A 16,105-nucleotide genomic window follows, 5' to 3' on the forward strand; every position below is an offset into this window, starting at 1 on the left:
TACCTACAACTACGAGACTTTATTAGGGTGACTCTTAAGGGACAATGGAACCTACCTAAGATGTCACCTATTGAACAATTCTGCCATGCAGACCAACCACTACTCAAGACCATTTCCCGTGTTTACGATGCTCTAATGTCAGTACTAACACTGCCTGAGCTAGATAAACCCCGACTTAGATGGGAAAAAGATCTGGGTATTGATCTTGATGAGGGCCTATGGAGTGACCTATGCAGGGATGGTGTTACATCCACATTGAACTCCAGATACAGATTGATCCAGTTTAATTTCCTCCATCAGCTCTATATCACCCCATCTAGACTGCACAAGTTCAACCCTGATATCTCCTCCCTATGTTTTAGATGTGGCTCAGATGAAGGAACATTCCTCCATTCCACTTGGCAGTGTTCAAAACTACATGGTTTCTGGCAGGGGGTATGCGATACCATATCCTCAATCCACGGGGTTGCATTCCCTTTAGACCCCGAGGTCTGCCTACTGGGTAACTATACTAAACACCAATCTTAGGCAAAGTCATACTATAAAGCTAACAGAAATATTGCTAGCGATTGCCAAGAAATGTATTGCCTTGAAATGGAAATCGGATTCCCCCTACCAGTGGCAATGTGGCTATCGGAAGTTAATAGTTGTATCCCACTGGAGAAAATCACTTACTGCTTGAGGAATAAGTTAAAGACATTTTACAGAATTTGGCAACCTTTTATTGACTATATGGAGAATCTCCCCCCACACCACATTGATTGAATCTCTATATAATTCTTATATAATGTTTCACACGTAATGTATAATATGTAGCTTACAGCAGGTGACCATATGAATCAATGTCTCATTATTATTATTAATATTTATTTTATTATGATTTATGTATCATGTATGTTTTTTATGTATTATGTATGCCCGTATATATAATTTTTATTTTTTATTACGCTCATCTGTTACCGTCACTTTGTCCTTTGTTGTCTAACATATTTTCACTTTTGTTTTGAATGTTCTTAATTGGAAAATGCAAAAATAAAATATAAAAAAAAAAAAACATCCTATTATTGCATTTCCCCCCCTCCTCAAAGATAGTGACAGCAGGCTAATTAGTACGTCACTTAACAGTGACATATTTATACAGATCACAGCAGAACTCTAGAATCAGAATGTTGTCAATTCTCATCTCTGTAGTCTATTCTCTAATGTTGATTAGAAACTGTGTGGTTCGAGTCCTGCATGCTAATTTGGCTGACAGCCGTGGTATATCAGACCGTATACCATGGGTATGACAAAACATGTATTTTTACTGCTCTAATTACATTGGTACACAGTTTACAATAGCAATAAGGCACCTTGGGGGTCGTGGAATATGGCCAGTATACCACGGCTAAGGGCTGTATCCAGGCACTCCGCTTTGCGTCGTGCGTAAGAACTAGAGGTCGACTGATTAATCGGCAAGGCCGATTAATTTGGGCCGATTTCAAGTTCTCATAACAATCGGTAATCTGCATTTATGGCCGATTACATTGCACTCCACGAGTAGACTGCGTGGCAGGCTGACCACCTGTTACCTTGGCTCCTTGCTGCACTCGCGTAAGTTGCTAGCTAGCATTAAACTTATCTTATAAAAAAAACTATCAATCTTAACATAATCACTAGTTAACTACACATGGTTGATGATATTACTAGTTTATCTAGCTTGTCCTGCGTTGCATATAATCAATGCGGTGCTTGTTCATTTATCATCGAATCACAGCCTACTTCGCCAAACGGTGATGATTTAACAAGCGCATTTGCAAAAAAAGCACAGTCGTTGCACCAATGTGTACCTAACCATAAACATCAATGCCTTTCTTAAAATCAATACACAAGTTTTAATTTTTTATACCTGCATATTTAGTTAATATTGCCTGCTAACATGAATTTCTTTTAACTAGGGAAATTGTCACTTCTCTAAATTGATTTATTTATGTATTATATTAAGTTAAAATAAAAGTGTTCATTCAGTATTGTTGCAATTATCATCATCTATCTATCTATCTATATCTATATCTATATATATATATATATATATAAAAACAGCCGATTATTCGGTGTCGGCTTTTTTCGGTCCTCCAATAAATCGGTATCGGCGTTGAAAAATCATAAATCGGTCAACCTCTAATAAGAACAGCCCTTAGCCGTGGTATATTGGACATACACCACACCACACCCCCATGAGCTGACGCACACCGAAAGATGTTTGTTAAAGTGTTGACTAACGGAGAGTACTAAACTGTATAAAAAGGAGGAAGCACACTATATATGTATAATCTCAACATTTCAGTCGTTAGGGCCTAAACCTAATAAAGTAATGGTCTACCCAGCATATAGTGTGCGACTACTATTTCGTGAATGAAATAACATTGGTGCTGCAACTTTAAGCATCTCTACCGGTCTACTTCAAAATCCTGTTTTATGAGCCAAATTGTGGTCAGACAGTTAAGATTAACAGATTAACAGAAGCACACTGAACACAGAAAAAAGGAAAAAGAAAACACAGAAAATGATGAAATGGCGACAACAACTCCTCCCCCTCTCTCCACACAGCTTTCTTTTTCCTTTCTCCCTCTCCTAAAGATAAACTTTGCCTGGGTCTGGTGCGATTACGTTTACCCAGCCGGAATCATGGTACAAACACATATGGAATACAGCTGTTCCTCCTGGGAGCTTTGGTCTGCTCTCCTCCAATTTGGGGTTTCCAGCAGGGCTATGCGTCCCTGAGTCTCAACACTCCATAACCAAGGGGGGCAGGGAGTTCAGTTGGAGTTTTACTTCCAGCCCTTCTCTGAGAAAAACACTCCTCAGGGTAAAAAGACAGACCATGGCTGTACTTTAACCGGGCGTTATAGTTAGACGAATAGCCAGACAAGCGGTGATGATTAGGTAGGTAGCCAAGCGGTTAGAGCATTGGGACAATAACCGGAAGGTTGCTTGTTTAAATCCCTGAGTGTGCAAGGTGAAAAATGTTGCCGTTCTGCCCTTGAGCAAGGCAGTTAACCATCACGACAACTGCTCCCCGGGCGCCGACGACGTGGACGTTGACCAAGGCTGGGTTAAATGCGGAAGACACATTTCATTTGAATACATTCAGTTGTGCAACTGACTTTCTATTTCCCTTTTCCATTTCCCTAAAAAGACCCAGGTAAGACCAAGGTTCCTAGTCCGGAGAATTTGTCGATATGGCCAGAAAAGCAGGGGTTTACAGTGCTTTCAGAAACTATTCATACCCCTTGACTTATTCAGCCTGAATTCAAAATGGATGAAATAGATTTGGGTTCTCACACATCCATCTACACACAATACCCCATAATGACAATGAAAACATGTTTTTAGAAATGTTAGTACATTTATTGAAAATGAAATACAGAAAAAACAATTTACATAAAGTATTGACACCCCTGAGTCAATACTATCTAAAAGCACCTTTGGCGGCAATTGCAGCAGTGAGTGTTTCTGGATAAGTCTAAGAGCTTTGCACACCTGGATTATACAATATACCATATATATTATTCTTTAAAAAAAATTCTCAAGTCTGGCCATAAATGTTCAAGCTGATTTAAGTCAAAACTAACTAGTCAATTTAGGAACATTCAATGTCTTGGTAAGCAACTCCAGTGTAGATTTGGCCTTGTGCTTTATTCAATTTTTTTTATTTTTAGTCCTTGCTGATGACAAGCATATCCATAACATGATGCAGCCACCACTATGCTATGAAGAGTAGTACTCAGTGATGTGTTGTTTTGGATTTGCCCCAAGCATAACGCTTTGAACAAAAAGTTAATTTCCTTGCAACATTTTGCAGTATTACCTTTTTTTCCTGTAGAGACTTCCTTCTTTTCACTGTCACTCAATTAGGTTAGTCGTGTGGCGTATCTACCATGTTATTGATCCATCCTCAATTTTTCTCCCGTCACAGCCATGGAACTCCTTAACTGTTTTAAAGTCACCCATGGCCTCATGGTGAAATCCCTGAGTGGTTTCCTTCCTCTACGGGAACTGAGTTAGGAAGGACACCTGTATCTTTGTAGTGACTGGGCGTATTGCTACACCACCCAAAGTGTAATTAATGACTTCACCATGCTCAAATAGATATCAAAATGTCCACTTATTTTTTTCTTATCTACCAATAAGTGCCCCTCTTTGCGAGGCATTGGAAAACCTCCTTGTGGATGAATCGGTGTTTAAAATTCACTGCTCGACTGAGGGACCTTACAAATAATTGAATGTGTGGGGTACAGAGACGAGGTAGTTGTAGAAAAAAAACATTCAGACTATTACTACACAGAGTGAGTCCATACAACTTACGTGACTTTTTAAGCACATTTTTACCTCTGAGACTGACTAGGGAAGGTGTATCTGGGCGAGGGTGGGAAAGCCTGGGGGAGAGAGTGGGAGAGTAGAGAAGAAGGGTGGGAGAGAGAGAGTGTGGGAGATAAGGGGTTATGACCAGCCATCTCATGCTCTGTGCGCCTGGAATGTAAATGGCACAGGGTTTTCAGACAAAACATCTCAAGTCAGCTGTTTTTATCTCTCATGTTACAGATAAAAAATACATTTCAAAAAATGTACTTTAAAGCTCAGCCAGCCAGCTCGGTCTTCACTCTCAAAACAGCTTGAAGGAAAAAGTAGAAGTTTGCACACAATTAGGATATAGTGACTGCATTGGCGGTATCTGTTTGAGTCAGCTTCTTTTGTGTGCTGAATTAATTAATACAAGAGACAGTCGAAAAACAAATTGAGAATTCATTATGTAACAGAGCTTCGAGTTGGCTCATATTGGCCTAGTTACTCTAGATAAGACAGTGAGAGAGAGGAAACAGCAAGAGAGCTGATTTAAAAACAATTGGCCTGTATTCTTTCTGCAAGAGGATTTTTTCAGCTTGAAAAACACACCTCTTTGGATGTTTTCATCCTGAACTTTACCTCAGGGTTGGGGGAGGGGGAATAAGATTTGCAAGGTCACGACCATGAGGAAAATAAATCAGCTGTCAAGAAAGCAGAAACGCGCCGAGGAAAATCAAGGATCATCAAATATATCCACTGTATTAAAGCAAGTAATCGACAGCGACTAAAGAGATTACTTGAGCATGAAGACTTTACTTCAGTTCAGCAGACGTTTATTCTCTGGAGGAGGAGTCCGAACTTTTTCACTGAAAGTTCTGAGTGAAATTTTAGGTAGATAAAGACTGCATTAAAATCTATTTTATGATGTACAGGGATCTGTGTATTTTTATAACCTTTGGCTTGGAGTATTCATGCCTCACTGGTCTCAAAGCTTCGGTCATCACGCCTTACTCACTTGACTCAAACAAAGGTTCAGCGATGGTCTGTTTGTCCCAAAACAATGTCCAACCTTGAAGACAAGATATTGTGAATGCATCTGCAACAGAGTGTGATTCAGGGTCATGGACTCACAATATACAGACAGGAGAGTCAGGTGAAACCAACGCCAAGCCAACCCAAGGAAACTTTCTCTCATCCAAACTGAAACGGAATGTTCAGTCGGAGCGTATAAATATTTTCACTACCAGGAAGGTGGAGGCTTTTACGAGAGAGCCTCTAACATGTCCTCCTGGCCATGACTGTCCGTTTCAACTTCCACAAGAGCCAAATCCCTCATCGATGAACGCTATGAATGTGCGAAAACCATCAGGCCCAACGAGCCAAACACAACAGAAGGAGCAGATGCAGAGGTTAAAAATAGCAACAGAGGGGGACTGGGTCAGTTACCTAAAAGCTTCATAGCTTCACACACACTCCTGTCTTTAAGCCCCCAGCCCATGACCAGAGGGTCAAGTGGGGACTTGAGTATACTGCCTGTGTGCTTTCATACACACTCCTGTCTCCAAGAATGCAGCCCTGTAGCTCAGCACCAGAGTTTAGGTGGGGACTTGAGTCTACTCGCGACTTCTTTCACTTACTCAATGCAAGGCCAAAAGTCACTGCAGTCAGAAATCAAACGTCAGAAGGAATTCAACCACATCAGCTACTTCCATCTTTCATTTCTGCCTGAATTGAAACCATCTGTCTGAGGCAATTATGTTAGAGTGGAAGTTAGTTCTGGCCAGACCGTCTTGGTGTAACTAAGCTCCAGCCAGTAACACACACATTTGCGGTCACACTGGGGATTTAGAGGATTAGCTGCAATTAGGATGCTGTGTAACTAATATTCCATCACAAATAAAAACATCTCAATAACTGACCATGTGGTAGTCGTCGTCTCAGAGCAAGGGGTAAGTAAACAAGATAGCAAGCAGACAGGCTGTGTCCTAAAAGCCCTAAATGGCACTCTATTCCCTACATAGTGCACTCCTTTTGACCAGAGCCCGGGCTTAGGTCAAAAGTAGTGCACTAGATAGGGAGTAGAGTGCCATTTGGGATGCAAAGGCAGACTGAGCAGGGGCAAGGCCAAGAACATTCCTCCAAACCCCCCCTCCCTGGCAGTTTTGTTGTGACTGTGTGAGTGACATGTACCAACGCAGGTCCCCCATGCCGACCTGAAATGTACGCGCCACTTGTGAAACTCCAGACGCCCGTTGCCTTGACGACAGCCTGAACGGAAACTCAGAGCTCCAGTTCCTTTCTTAAAGCCGCTGTGCCGATCAACAGATCGACCAGGGTCAGCCGGTGTCACTGGCATACAAAAACAACAGCAGTCACAGTCCGGGTCTCTGGAGTATGTCCTAGACTGAGTGAGGACAACATAAAAAGGTTCTCACATTGGTATTAGAACAGATGTATTAAGTATTTTTATCCTTACGTAACATATCTTTTAAAATGTTTCATAGGAAACAAGGACATTCCGTTCTGTTAAGGTCATTCATTCAGCGACAGTGTCTAGGCTTACCTACTACAAAGTAAATAACGTAGCTGTGATGGAACTAGAAGCTGAGCAACAATGGAAACAAAGGGACAGAATAAACCACCCCGGTGAGCAGCACACCTAGATCTGCACCATGAGTGTTCTGCGCTATGACCGGTTTCCCTCAATAACCAAGATGTGAGTTTTCAGCAGTAGAACTAAAAGTAAATTGGTAAGAAGTTCAGCTGACTAAATTAATAAGAACCGAATTCTTGTTCAAGCCTTATGATTACAAACTTAGCTTTGAAAGACTTTAATGAGGTCCGAAAATGTAATATGCAAAGAACAAAATATATATATATAAACATAACATTAGTCGTGGTTATCTAATTATCTAAGGGGGGGGATTTTGGAGAGTGATCCTTACAGGCAATTTGTTACTTATTTTCGCTTTAAAATCTTAATACAATTTCAAAACCATGTTTGGCCGATAATTGTAAATATTCACAGTAATCCATCCTAAAATCAAACAAATATGCAAACATGCCTCAGGGACAAAAAAAGAACCAAAACAAAAAGTTTGCTCTCATCCTGGCAGCGTTGAGGGAGACAAGATTAGACTTAACCACATTAAAAAGACCTTTATGAGTAATGGCCTAATAGGCCTTGTGACCCTTGACTGCAGTACCTTCCTGTGTGTCTGCCACTGCCCTCGTCTGAACCGGGCATATACAAATACATGCCCCAGTAGGAAGGTCAGCTTGACAGGCCAGAGCCAATAGGAAGAACAGAATGACCTGAACTGGGCTCCCATTTGCACCGGGCCAGCCACTTGGTTCACTATTCTGCTCTGTTAGAACTGCCAAATAAATCCAGAGCTTCAGTCATCATAATGATATGAAACACATAGGGGACAGAGTCAGAGAGAAGGTTTACATGAAAACAGCTGGAATCCTATCCTACACACTCTGTGTGTGCGTCTCCACAGCCTCTCAGAATAGCTGCAGTTTCTGGATCCTTTAATCCCCACCTACTATAGCTACTAGCTAATATGGCACACAAGCTGTTAGTTGCGCCTGCAGGCAGAAGGTCAGAGCCTGGCTAGGCAATAACAACACTGTTGTGACTTGCAACCCTCTCTGAGCAATAGGCAATGATTGTTATCGCCACTGACGCTATAGTAGGCCTATAGGCAGCTCTGTTCAGACAGGCAGTCTCAAGGCTAGGGAGATGGGCTCACAAGCAGGACTGACTGAAGGTCTGAGCCTCACTCTCTCAGTTTTACCCTTTCTACACTATCCTGCTGTACTGGCTCAGATATTTTCTTTTTCACATGATCGTTTCCAGCACGGTTACAGCAACTGTGGCGAACACGTAAAGCACAGATCATCTCAGCAGTGTGAAAAGGTTCTAAGTGGACTTGGCGCGGTGGAGCTGAAATTCCCCCTGGAATTTCACTGCAGGGGAAGTGAGCGGGCGTTTGGGTTGAAGGGATGTGAACACACACTAATGACCCAACTGAACCCAATGAACCCTTCGTTGGGGGCCAAACCCCACACACACACACACACAACACAAATGATGGAGGCCGGCAAAAGGGACGTGTGAGCAAGAGAGAGGGGAGGAGACTATTACTAAGATGAGAGAAGTTGCATTACTCACCGCCACTGCTATCATGGAATCGTCCGGCTTCCATTCGGCCTGCTGATAGAAGCCAAACTGGGCTGCTGCCTTCACTGACTCGACGTAGCTCACTATCAGAACACTGGGCTGAAAGAGACAGAGAAAAAACAGAGCGTGAGAGACAGAGAGACTGTTTGTGAGATTATCCTAGGATACTTTAGAATTTGCCCAGTATAAAATCTACAGCTGAAGTGTTTCACAGTAATAAAGTAGTCAGTGTCCCATGAAGCAGGCTCTGAAGAATGCAGGCATCATGGTTGCCGGAAACTTGCACAAAATAGTACAACCCCTGAAATATCACACTATGTGGCGTATATCACAAGTAACATTATCCTGGGCAGCCACTAGTGGGCTTTATGGGTCTCCACTATAGTTTGGGCTTGACGTGGCCAGCCAGTAATACACTGCTGTCTAGGGCAGTCCCCAACAACAGCAAAAAAATCTTGGTCGACCGAGAGTCGTCCCCGTTTTATCGACAGGTCGAACTGTTTAAAACACATTTTTCCATATATAGACAGACACACTCTTTATGTTCGAATAAAATCCTCTATATATGCACTGAGCTTGGCTGATGCTTTAAGCACACAGTTTGATTAAATAATTAAGACACAAAATGACTCAAATGACCCAATGGTCACACTGTGTTAAAAATAGAAAAAGGACAGCGAGTGCCTGTGTGACTGACGCACGTTCTTGCTCTCGTCCCTACTGCATGATAAAGGCACCACAGCACAGAAAGTGTTTCTTACTTGTTTGACTGAAAAGTTCTCCTCCCGAAATCCCTAAATTTGCTTAGGAAAAACATTCCCTATTCCCCTCAACCCTTGTTCTCCTTACCCGAAACATGTAAGCGTCGCATGAATGTGACCAATAGTCTATCATAATCACGTCAATAAATTGATTATAACAAACTACGAACACAGTAACACGTGACAGCAAAACGGATGTGGAGGGCGTGAAAAAAACTAAAAACAGGCTAATGTTTATCGGTTGCTCAGAAGGGAAAGGGGAACTCCGATCTGTGGAAGACTGACTTAGTTGTGGAAGCTACTGGAGATAAGGAGGGTATAGGAGCAAGCGTTACATGAGTAGTATGTGTTGCTGTTAGATTGTTAGATTACTTTTTCTGACCATTTAGAACAGTGTACACACTAAATAAGTGTTCCAGAGAATCTGTTTTAACAAAATAAGATGTATAAAGCCTTTATTACAGCAGACTAAAAAAAGTTGCATGCATTCGTGAATTGTGGTCTATTTATTGTTTAGGCTAATTAAAAGTTCTTGTTATTTAATTTTAAACCTAAAATGCTTGATTTCAAAACATGAATGCCTCTTACGCTGTGTGATGGCATGAACGAATAATTGATACAGTAGCCTGTATATTGAAATATAGGCCTAAGTAAGTTACAATATTAAGACTAAACAGGATGCGCTCTTAGGCCTACAGCGCAATGGTGGTTATACAAGGGTACTAATGATAATTACATTATTATTATGATCATAATAATAATTGTAATAACAATAAGGACATCAAGAAAATGGAGGGTATAGGAGCAAGAGCTGCGTGCATATTATGTGTGACAAACAGGTGCTGTTAGATTACAATAAAAATGTTCTGCCTGTTTGGAACACTAAATAAATTCAAAGTAATACCAGTCTGTTAAAAAAAAAAAAAAAAAGCCTTTATTACAGCATAGCAAAGATTAAAAACAACTGAATCTGTGAAATTGCTATATCTGACATTTGGCCATTGCATGAGGTTTGGTGCTCACGGAATAAGTAGGCTATTAAACAAACACTCAAACAGGCAACAGAATCAAGATCTGTCTTATTTCTGTAGATGTATATGGATGATTTAGAAAGCCAGGCACATTTAACAGTTAGGCTATTGATTATAGACCTAATTAAGTTGGGGTTTCCTCTCCTCAATTTTCGTGGACAATTAGGCTAAGACAATGGCTGTGTCCTCGTCTCAGCTGCTGCTGCCGCTGCCTCCGCCGCATTGTTCTCAATCCCACTATGCTATTATGGACATAGCAACATAGGGAGACGCACTGAAGATTTTGTTTCAGAGCTGTGGACGGCGACCGTATCCATCGCGGGAGAAAGCACATTCGTTATAAAATATATTTGTGTTGCACCATTATTTTTACATAATATAACCATATGCAATTTCAGCACCACACGTCTTAGAGTGATGGACTGTGCCATCCTCGTGGTCTCCACAATGGATTAGACCACAGACGGGCGAATCAGACAGGTGTCTTGTGCGCCATGAAAAAAAAGGAATGCGACTGCTAGACTAATAAAAACTCGGTCGACCAACAGCCTATTGACCAAACAATCGACCAGTCGACTAAATGGAGTCAGCTCTACTGCTGTTCACATAAAACATTTTCCATTCAGGCTGCACAGCCTTCGATTTGCTCCTTAACTAGATTTAATAGCGAGGCGGCGGCGTGAAAAAATAAATAAATAAATAAATAAATAAATAAATGGGAAATATTTGTACTTTCTTTATGAAACAGCATTTTACCCTGGCTGAATGTGGGGATGCATACCATGCCTCTCAGGGCAGAACTTAACTAGTTCTGACACTAGCTCAAGATGCTTAGTAAAGTTTGTCTTTAAAGGGATACTTTGGGATTTGCCAATGAAGCCCTTTATCTACTTCCCCAGAGCCAGATTAACTCGTGGAGATAGATATATATATATATATATATCTATCTATATATCTGTGTGCAGTTTGAAGGAAGTTGCTAACTGGCGTTAGTGCAATTAAGAACTACTGCTAGCGCAATGACTGGAAGTCTGTCATTGAGCTAATGTTAGTTAGCAATGATTTGCAAAAACTTCCAACCTGAATGTAGAGACAGCTCATTCGACTATGGGGAAGGGCAATTCCACAGTAATGGAATTATGTATAGACTCCGATTTTAACAAGGACTACTTATAACAATTTACACAGAATTTCACAAAACACATTTACTGGATGAACTGTGCAGTTTGGTTACAGAATTACAGTAAAAACTCATTTTTATATGCGAACACATTTTACAATATGTAACTTTTTGGGCGACCCGACCAAAATACCCATAGAAATGTGAGTTCTAGATCTGTCATTCTCAATGAAAGCAAGTCTAAGAAGCAGTAGACCTTTTCTATGTAGGATATTTCTGTGCGTCCCGATTTTAAGTTTTGCTTTTGCATATTTTACTTTCGGTTTTGTACACCAGCTACAAAAACAGCTGAAAATACAATATTTTTGGTTATTGAAAATATATTTCACGGATGTTTAGATGATGCAATAATTCTCTAAACTACACCTTGCTTGTTTTGTCACAAACTGAAATAAGGTAAACTATTCGAATTTTAACAACCAGGAAATGGGGGAGCGGTTTCCGCATAACGCGCCATTAAAGAGGAACTGCACCGGCTGATTTGGACTCCTTTTTTGGCTTGCTCCTCAAGAAATGCTGGCAGGCCATGACAGAAGCCAAAAGTGAGTTGGCTTGGGGTTGTAGTTTGATGTGGGTGTTTCTTGGGCGTGTCCTCGCTACCGAGATACACCCATCTGTCAGAACCTTGCCCGAAGCTGTTTCCCACCACTCAATCACAACAAGCAAATCTCCTGCAGGTTGAGTTCAAGAACTACAGGCAGATGTATGGTGAGATGCCAGAGGACGCTTTGAGTAGGTAAGTAGCCTACAGAGTAGCATAAGAAGAATGCAATTGCTGAATATATGTAGATATTTTAAACTAAGTGTTTTGATAACTTTCAAATGTAGTCACAGGTCCATGTAGAATAAACAACCCTTTACATAATACCATAGAATCCATAGAATTTTATGCTAATATAACAATGTCCACCTTCCATTCCAAGCTGATACAGATACTGCGCATATCTTCATTTTGTCTGGTGGTAATGGGGCTACCTTGGCAAAGGTCATACCTTCCTGTATGGTGTCCCGTACACAACAGCAGTTCCCTAATCCTGGTGCTACACAGGGTTTCTCCCTCCCCATATTGACTGATACCATGCAATTCAATAATAAAAAAAATACATTACAAGTAAAAGTTGCATCCAGTAACATTAATGCCGAGTGCCAGGTCTCTCCATTTACAGATAGTCTGAACATCTTGCAAGTCTCCATGTGCTGGCTACATACATGTTTCTGTGATCACATACAGTCAATGTTCTATTACCAATGGCAGGAAGGATAGGTCATATCTGGACAAGTCAGACTAAGCCTACCCAATTCTGGTCTCAAAGCATGAATGGAAAGCACCCCCACAACATGATGCTGCCACTCCCGTGCTGCACGGTTGGGATGGTGTTCTTCGGCTTGCAAGCCTCCGGCCTTTTTCCTCCAGACATAACGATGGTCATTATGGCCAAACAGTTATATTTTTGTTTCATCAGACCAGAGGACATTTCGCCAAAAAGTACGATCTTTGTCCCCATGTGCAGTTGCAAACCGTAGTCTGGCTTTTTTATGGCGGTTTTGGAGCAGTGGCTTCTTCCTTGCTGAGCATCCTTTCAGGTTATGTCGATATAGGACTCGTTTTACTGTGGATATAAATACTTTTGTACCTGTTTCCTCCAGCATATTCAGAAGGTCCTTTGCTGTTGTTCTGGGATTGATTTGCACTTTTCGCACCAAAGTGCGTTCATCTCTAGGAGAAAGAACGCGTCTCCTTCCTGAGCGGTATGACGACTGCGTGGTCCCATGGTGTTTATACTTGCGTACTATTGTTTGTACAGATGAACGTGGTACCTTCAGGCATTTGTAAATTGCTCCCAAGGATAAACTCAGGTCTTGGCTGATTTCCTTTGATTTTCCCATGATGTCAAGCAAAGAGGCACTGAGTTTGAAGGTAGGCCTTGAAATACATCCACAGGTACACCTCCAATTGACTCAAATGATGTCAATTAGCCTATCAAAAGCTTCTTAAGCCATGACATCATTTTCTGGAATTTTCCAAGCTGTTTAAAGGCACAGTCAACTTAGTGTTTGTAAACTTCTGACCCACTGGAATTGTGATACAGTGAATTATAAGTGAAATAATCCCTCTTAACAATTGTTGGAAAAATTACTTGTGTCATGCACAAAGTAGATGTCCTAACCGACTTGCCAAAACTATAGTTTGTTAACAAGAAATTTATGGAGTGGTTGAAAAATGAGTTTTAATGACGCCAACCTAAGTGTATGTAAACTTCCGACTTCAATTGTAAATGTTTGTGACTCATATTGTTGCCACATAGGCAAAGGTATTAATTGCTTTTTTGGGCAGTCGTTCTTTAAATATCTGCTCTGAATTAAGATTCAACAGATGCCTGGTTTGACATGACACCTTGAGTTAGAACATTTTTATTTGGGTTATTTAACTACAGTAGGTGAAGTGGATTTACATTTGGTAATGGAATTGCATCATGGGTCCCTGAACTGTACTATACAGAAATGCATAATTATGGCAATGAATATCATTCATGGTGATGTATCATGAATAGGTACACTGAGGTATAAATATGCAATATCCTTTTGCATATTTGGGTATTATTCTACACACTGGCTATTATCGTAATGAGCTCCACCCTAAACAAGACCAGACCAAATCTGAAACACTCAACGATGTCTATGTTTCACAAGTTTGGACATCACATTACAGCACCGTACAGTAGATATGTTCAGTACATTGTTTACTGTACCGTGCTCTCAAAACCTCTGAAATTTCAATGTCTATGATTGGGTCAGATTTGGTCCGGCCAGGGCAGACTGACCAAATTTCAACCGTTAACGATTTGGCAACAGAATTTGATAAATCCATTTGAATTCAATCACTTTTTGACAAAACCGTCAATAGATACAGTGCCTTCGGAAAGTATTCAGAACCCTTGACTTTCACCTTGTTACAACCTTATTCTAAAACGGATACAATAAAACTAATTCCTCAGCAATCTACACACAATACCTCATAATGACAAAGCGAAAATGTATTTTTTATTTTTTATAAAAAACTAACAAAACAGAAATACCTTATTTACGTAAGTATTCAGCCGCTTTGCTATGGAACTTGAATTTCATGTTTCTACAACTTCATTGGAGTCCACATGTGGTAAATTCAATTGATTGGACATGATTTGGAAAGGCACACACCTGTCTATATAAGGTCCCATAATTGACAGTGCACAAACCAAGCCATGAGGTCAAAGGAATTGTCCATAGAGCCCGAGACAGGATTGTTTCGAGGCACAGATCTGGGGATGGGTACCAAAACATTTCTGCAGTATTGAAGGTCCAAGAACACGGTGGCCTCCATTGTTAAATGGAAGATGTTTTGAACAACCAAGACTCTTCCTAGAGCTGGCCACCCGGCCAAACTAAGCAATCAGGGGAGAAGGGCCTTGGTCAGGGAGGTGACCAAAAACCAGATGGTCACTCTGACAGAGCTCCAGAGTTCCTCTGTGGAGATGGGAGAAACTTCCAGAAGGACAACCATCTCTGCAGCATTTCACCAATCAGGCCTTTATGGTAGAGTGACCAGACGGAAGCCACTCATCGGTAAAAAGGCACGACAGCCCACTTGGAATTCGCCAAAATGCACCTAAAGGACAAGATTCTCTGGTCTGATGAAACTAAGATTAAATTCTTTGGCCTGAATGCCAAGCGTCACATCTGGAGGAAACCTGGAACCATCCCTACGGTGAAGCCTGGGTGGCAGCATCATGCTGTGGGGATGTTTTTCAGTGGCAGGGACTGGGAGACTAGTCAGGATTGATGGGGGAAGTTGAACGTATCAAAGTACAGAGAGAGCATTGAAGAAAACCCCAGTCTGAGGTCCTGAGCGCTCTGGAGCAGGTTAAGGTTCACCTTCCGACAGGACAAGCACACAGCCTTGAGTGGCCCAGCCAGAGCCTGGACTTGAACCCGATCGAACATCTCTGGAGAGATCTGACAATAGCTGTGCAGCAACACTCCCCATCTAACCTGATTGAGCTTGAGAGGATCTACAGAGAAGAACTCCCAAATACAGGTGTGCAAAGCATGTAGCATCATACCCAAGAAGACTCAATGCTGTAATCGCTGCCAAAGGTGCTTCAACAAAATACTGAGTAAAGGGTCTGAATACTTATGTAAATGTTATGTTTTTTATTTATTAGCAAACATTTGTTTTTTCTTTGTTATTATGGGGTATTGTGTGTAGATTGATGAGGGATAAAAACAATTTAATCCAATTTAGAATAAGGTTTTAACATAACAAAATGTTGAAAAAGTCGAGGTGTCTGAATACTTTGTAGGCACTGTATTTGCCCATGGTAAAAGTGCTCAGAAAGTTACTATTTTATCAGTTGAGACTGCATGCTATTGGACACGCAACTCAGTCCAACAGTAATCTGATCTGTCAGTAACAAGGAGGCAAGAGCGCAACACTCAGTGGTTTTTTTAATCCAACAAAAAATTACTTCAGTTTTAAAATGTAACGAAATATTGGAGTGGCAACAAAATACCAAGGAAAAAAGATTGATCTCACTGTGAGGTATGTGATCCCCTTTGAACCGATTACCTTCAATTGTAA

The 16,105-nt window shown here is 41.0% G+C and overlaps 1 protein-coding gene across 1 annotated transcript in view; it reads right to left on the bottom strand.

Moving 5' to 3' along the window:
- The window catches only part of LOC106561454 (guanine nucleotide exchange factor subunit RIC1), a 76,260-nt gene that overhangs the window by 40,338 nt on the left and 19,817 nt on the right, over positions 1 to 16,105 (bottom strand). Inside the window, exon 2 of the mRNA XM_014125432.2 lies at positions 8,507 to 8,614. Coding sequence (XP_013980907.2) covers positions 8,507 to 8,614 — 108 coding nt within the window. The remainder of the gene's footprint in view (positions 1 to 8,506; positions 8,615 to 16,105) is intronic.

The sequence above is a fragment of the Salmo salar genome, chromosome ssa01 (genome assembly GCF_905237065.1).
Source record: "Salmo salar chromosome ssa01, Ssal_v3.1, whole genome shotgun sequence".
NCBI classification, from domain to species: Eukaryota; Metazoa; Chordata; class Actinopteri; order Salmoniformes; family Salmonidae; genus Salmo; species Salmo salar.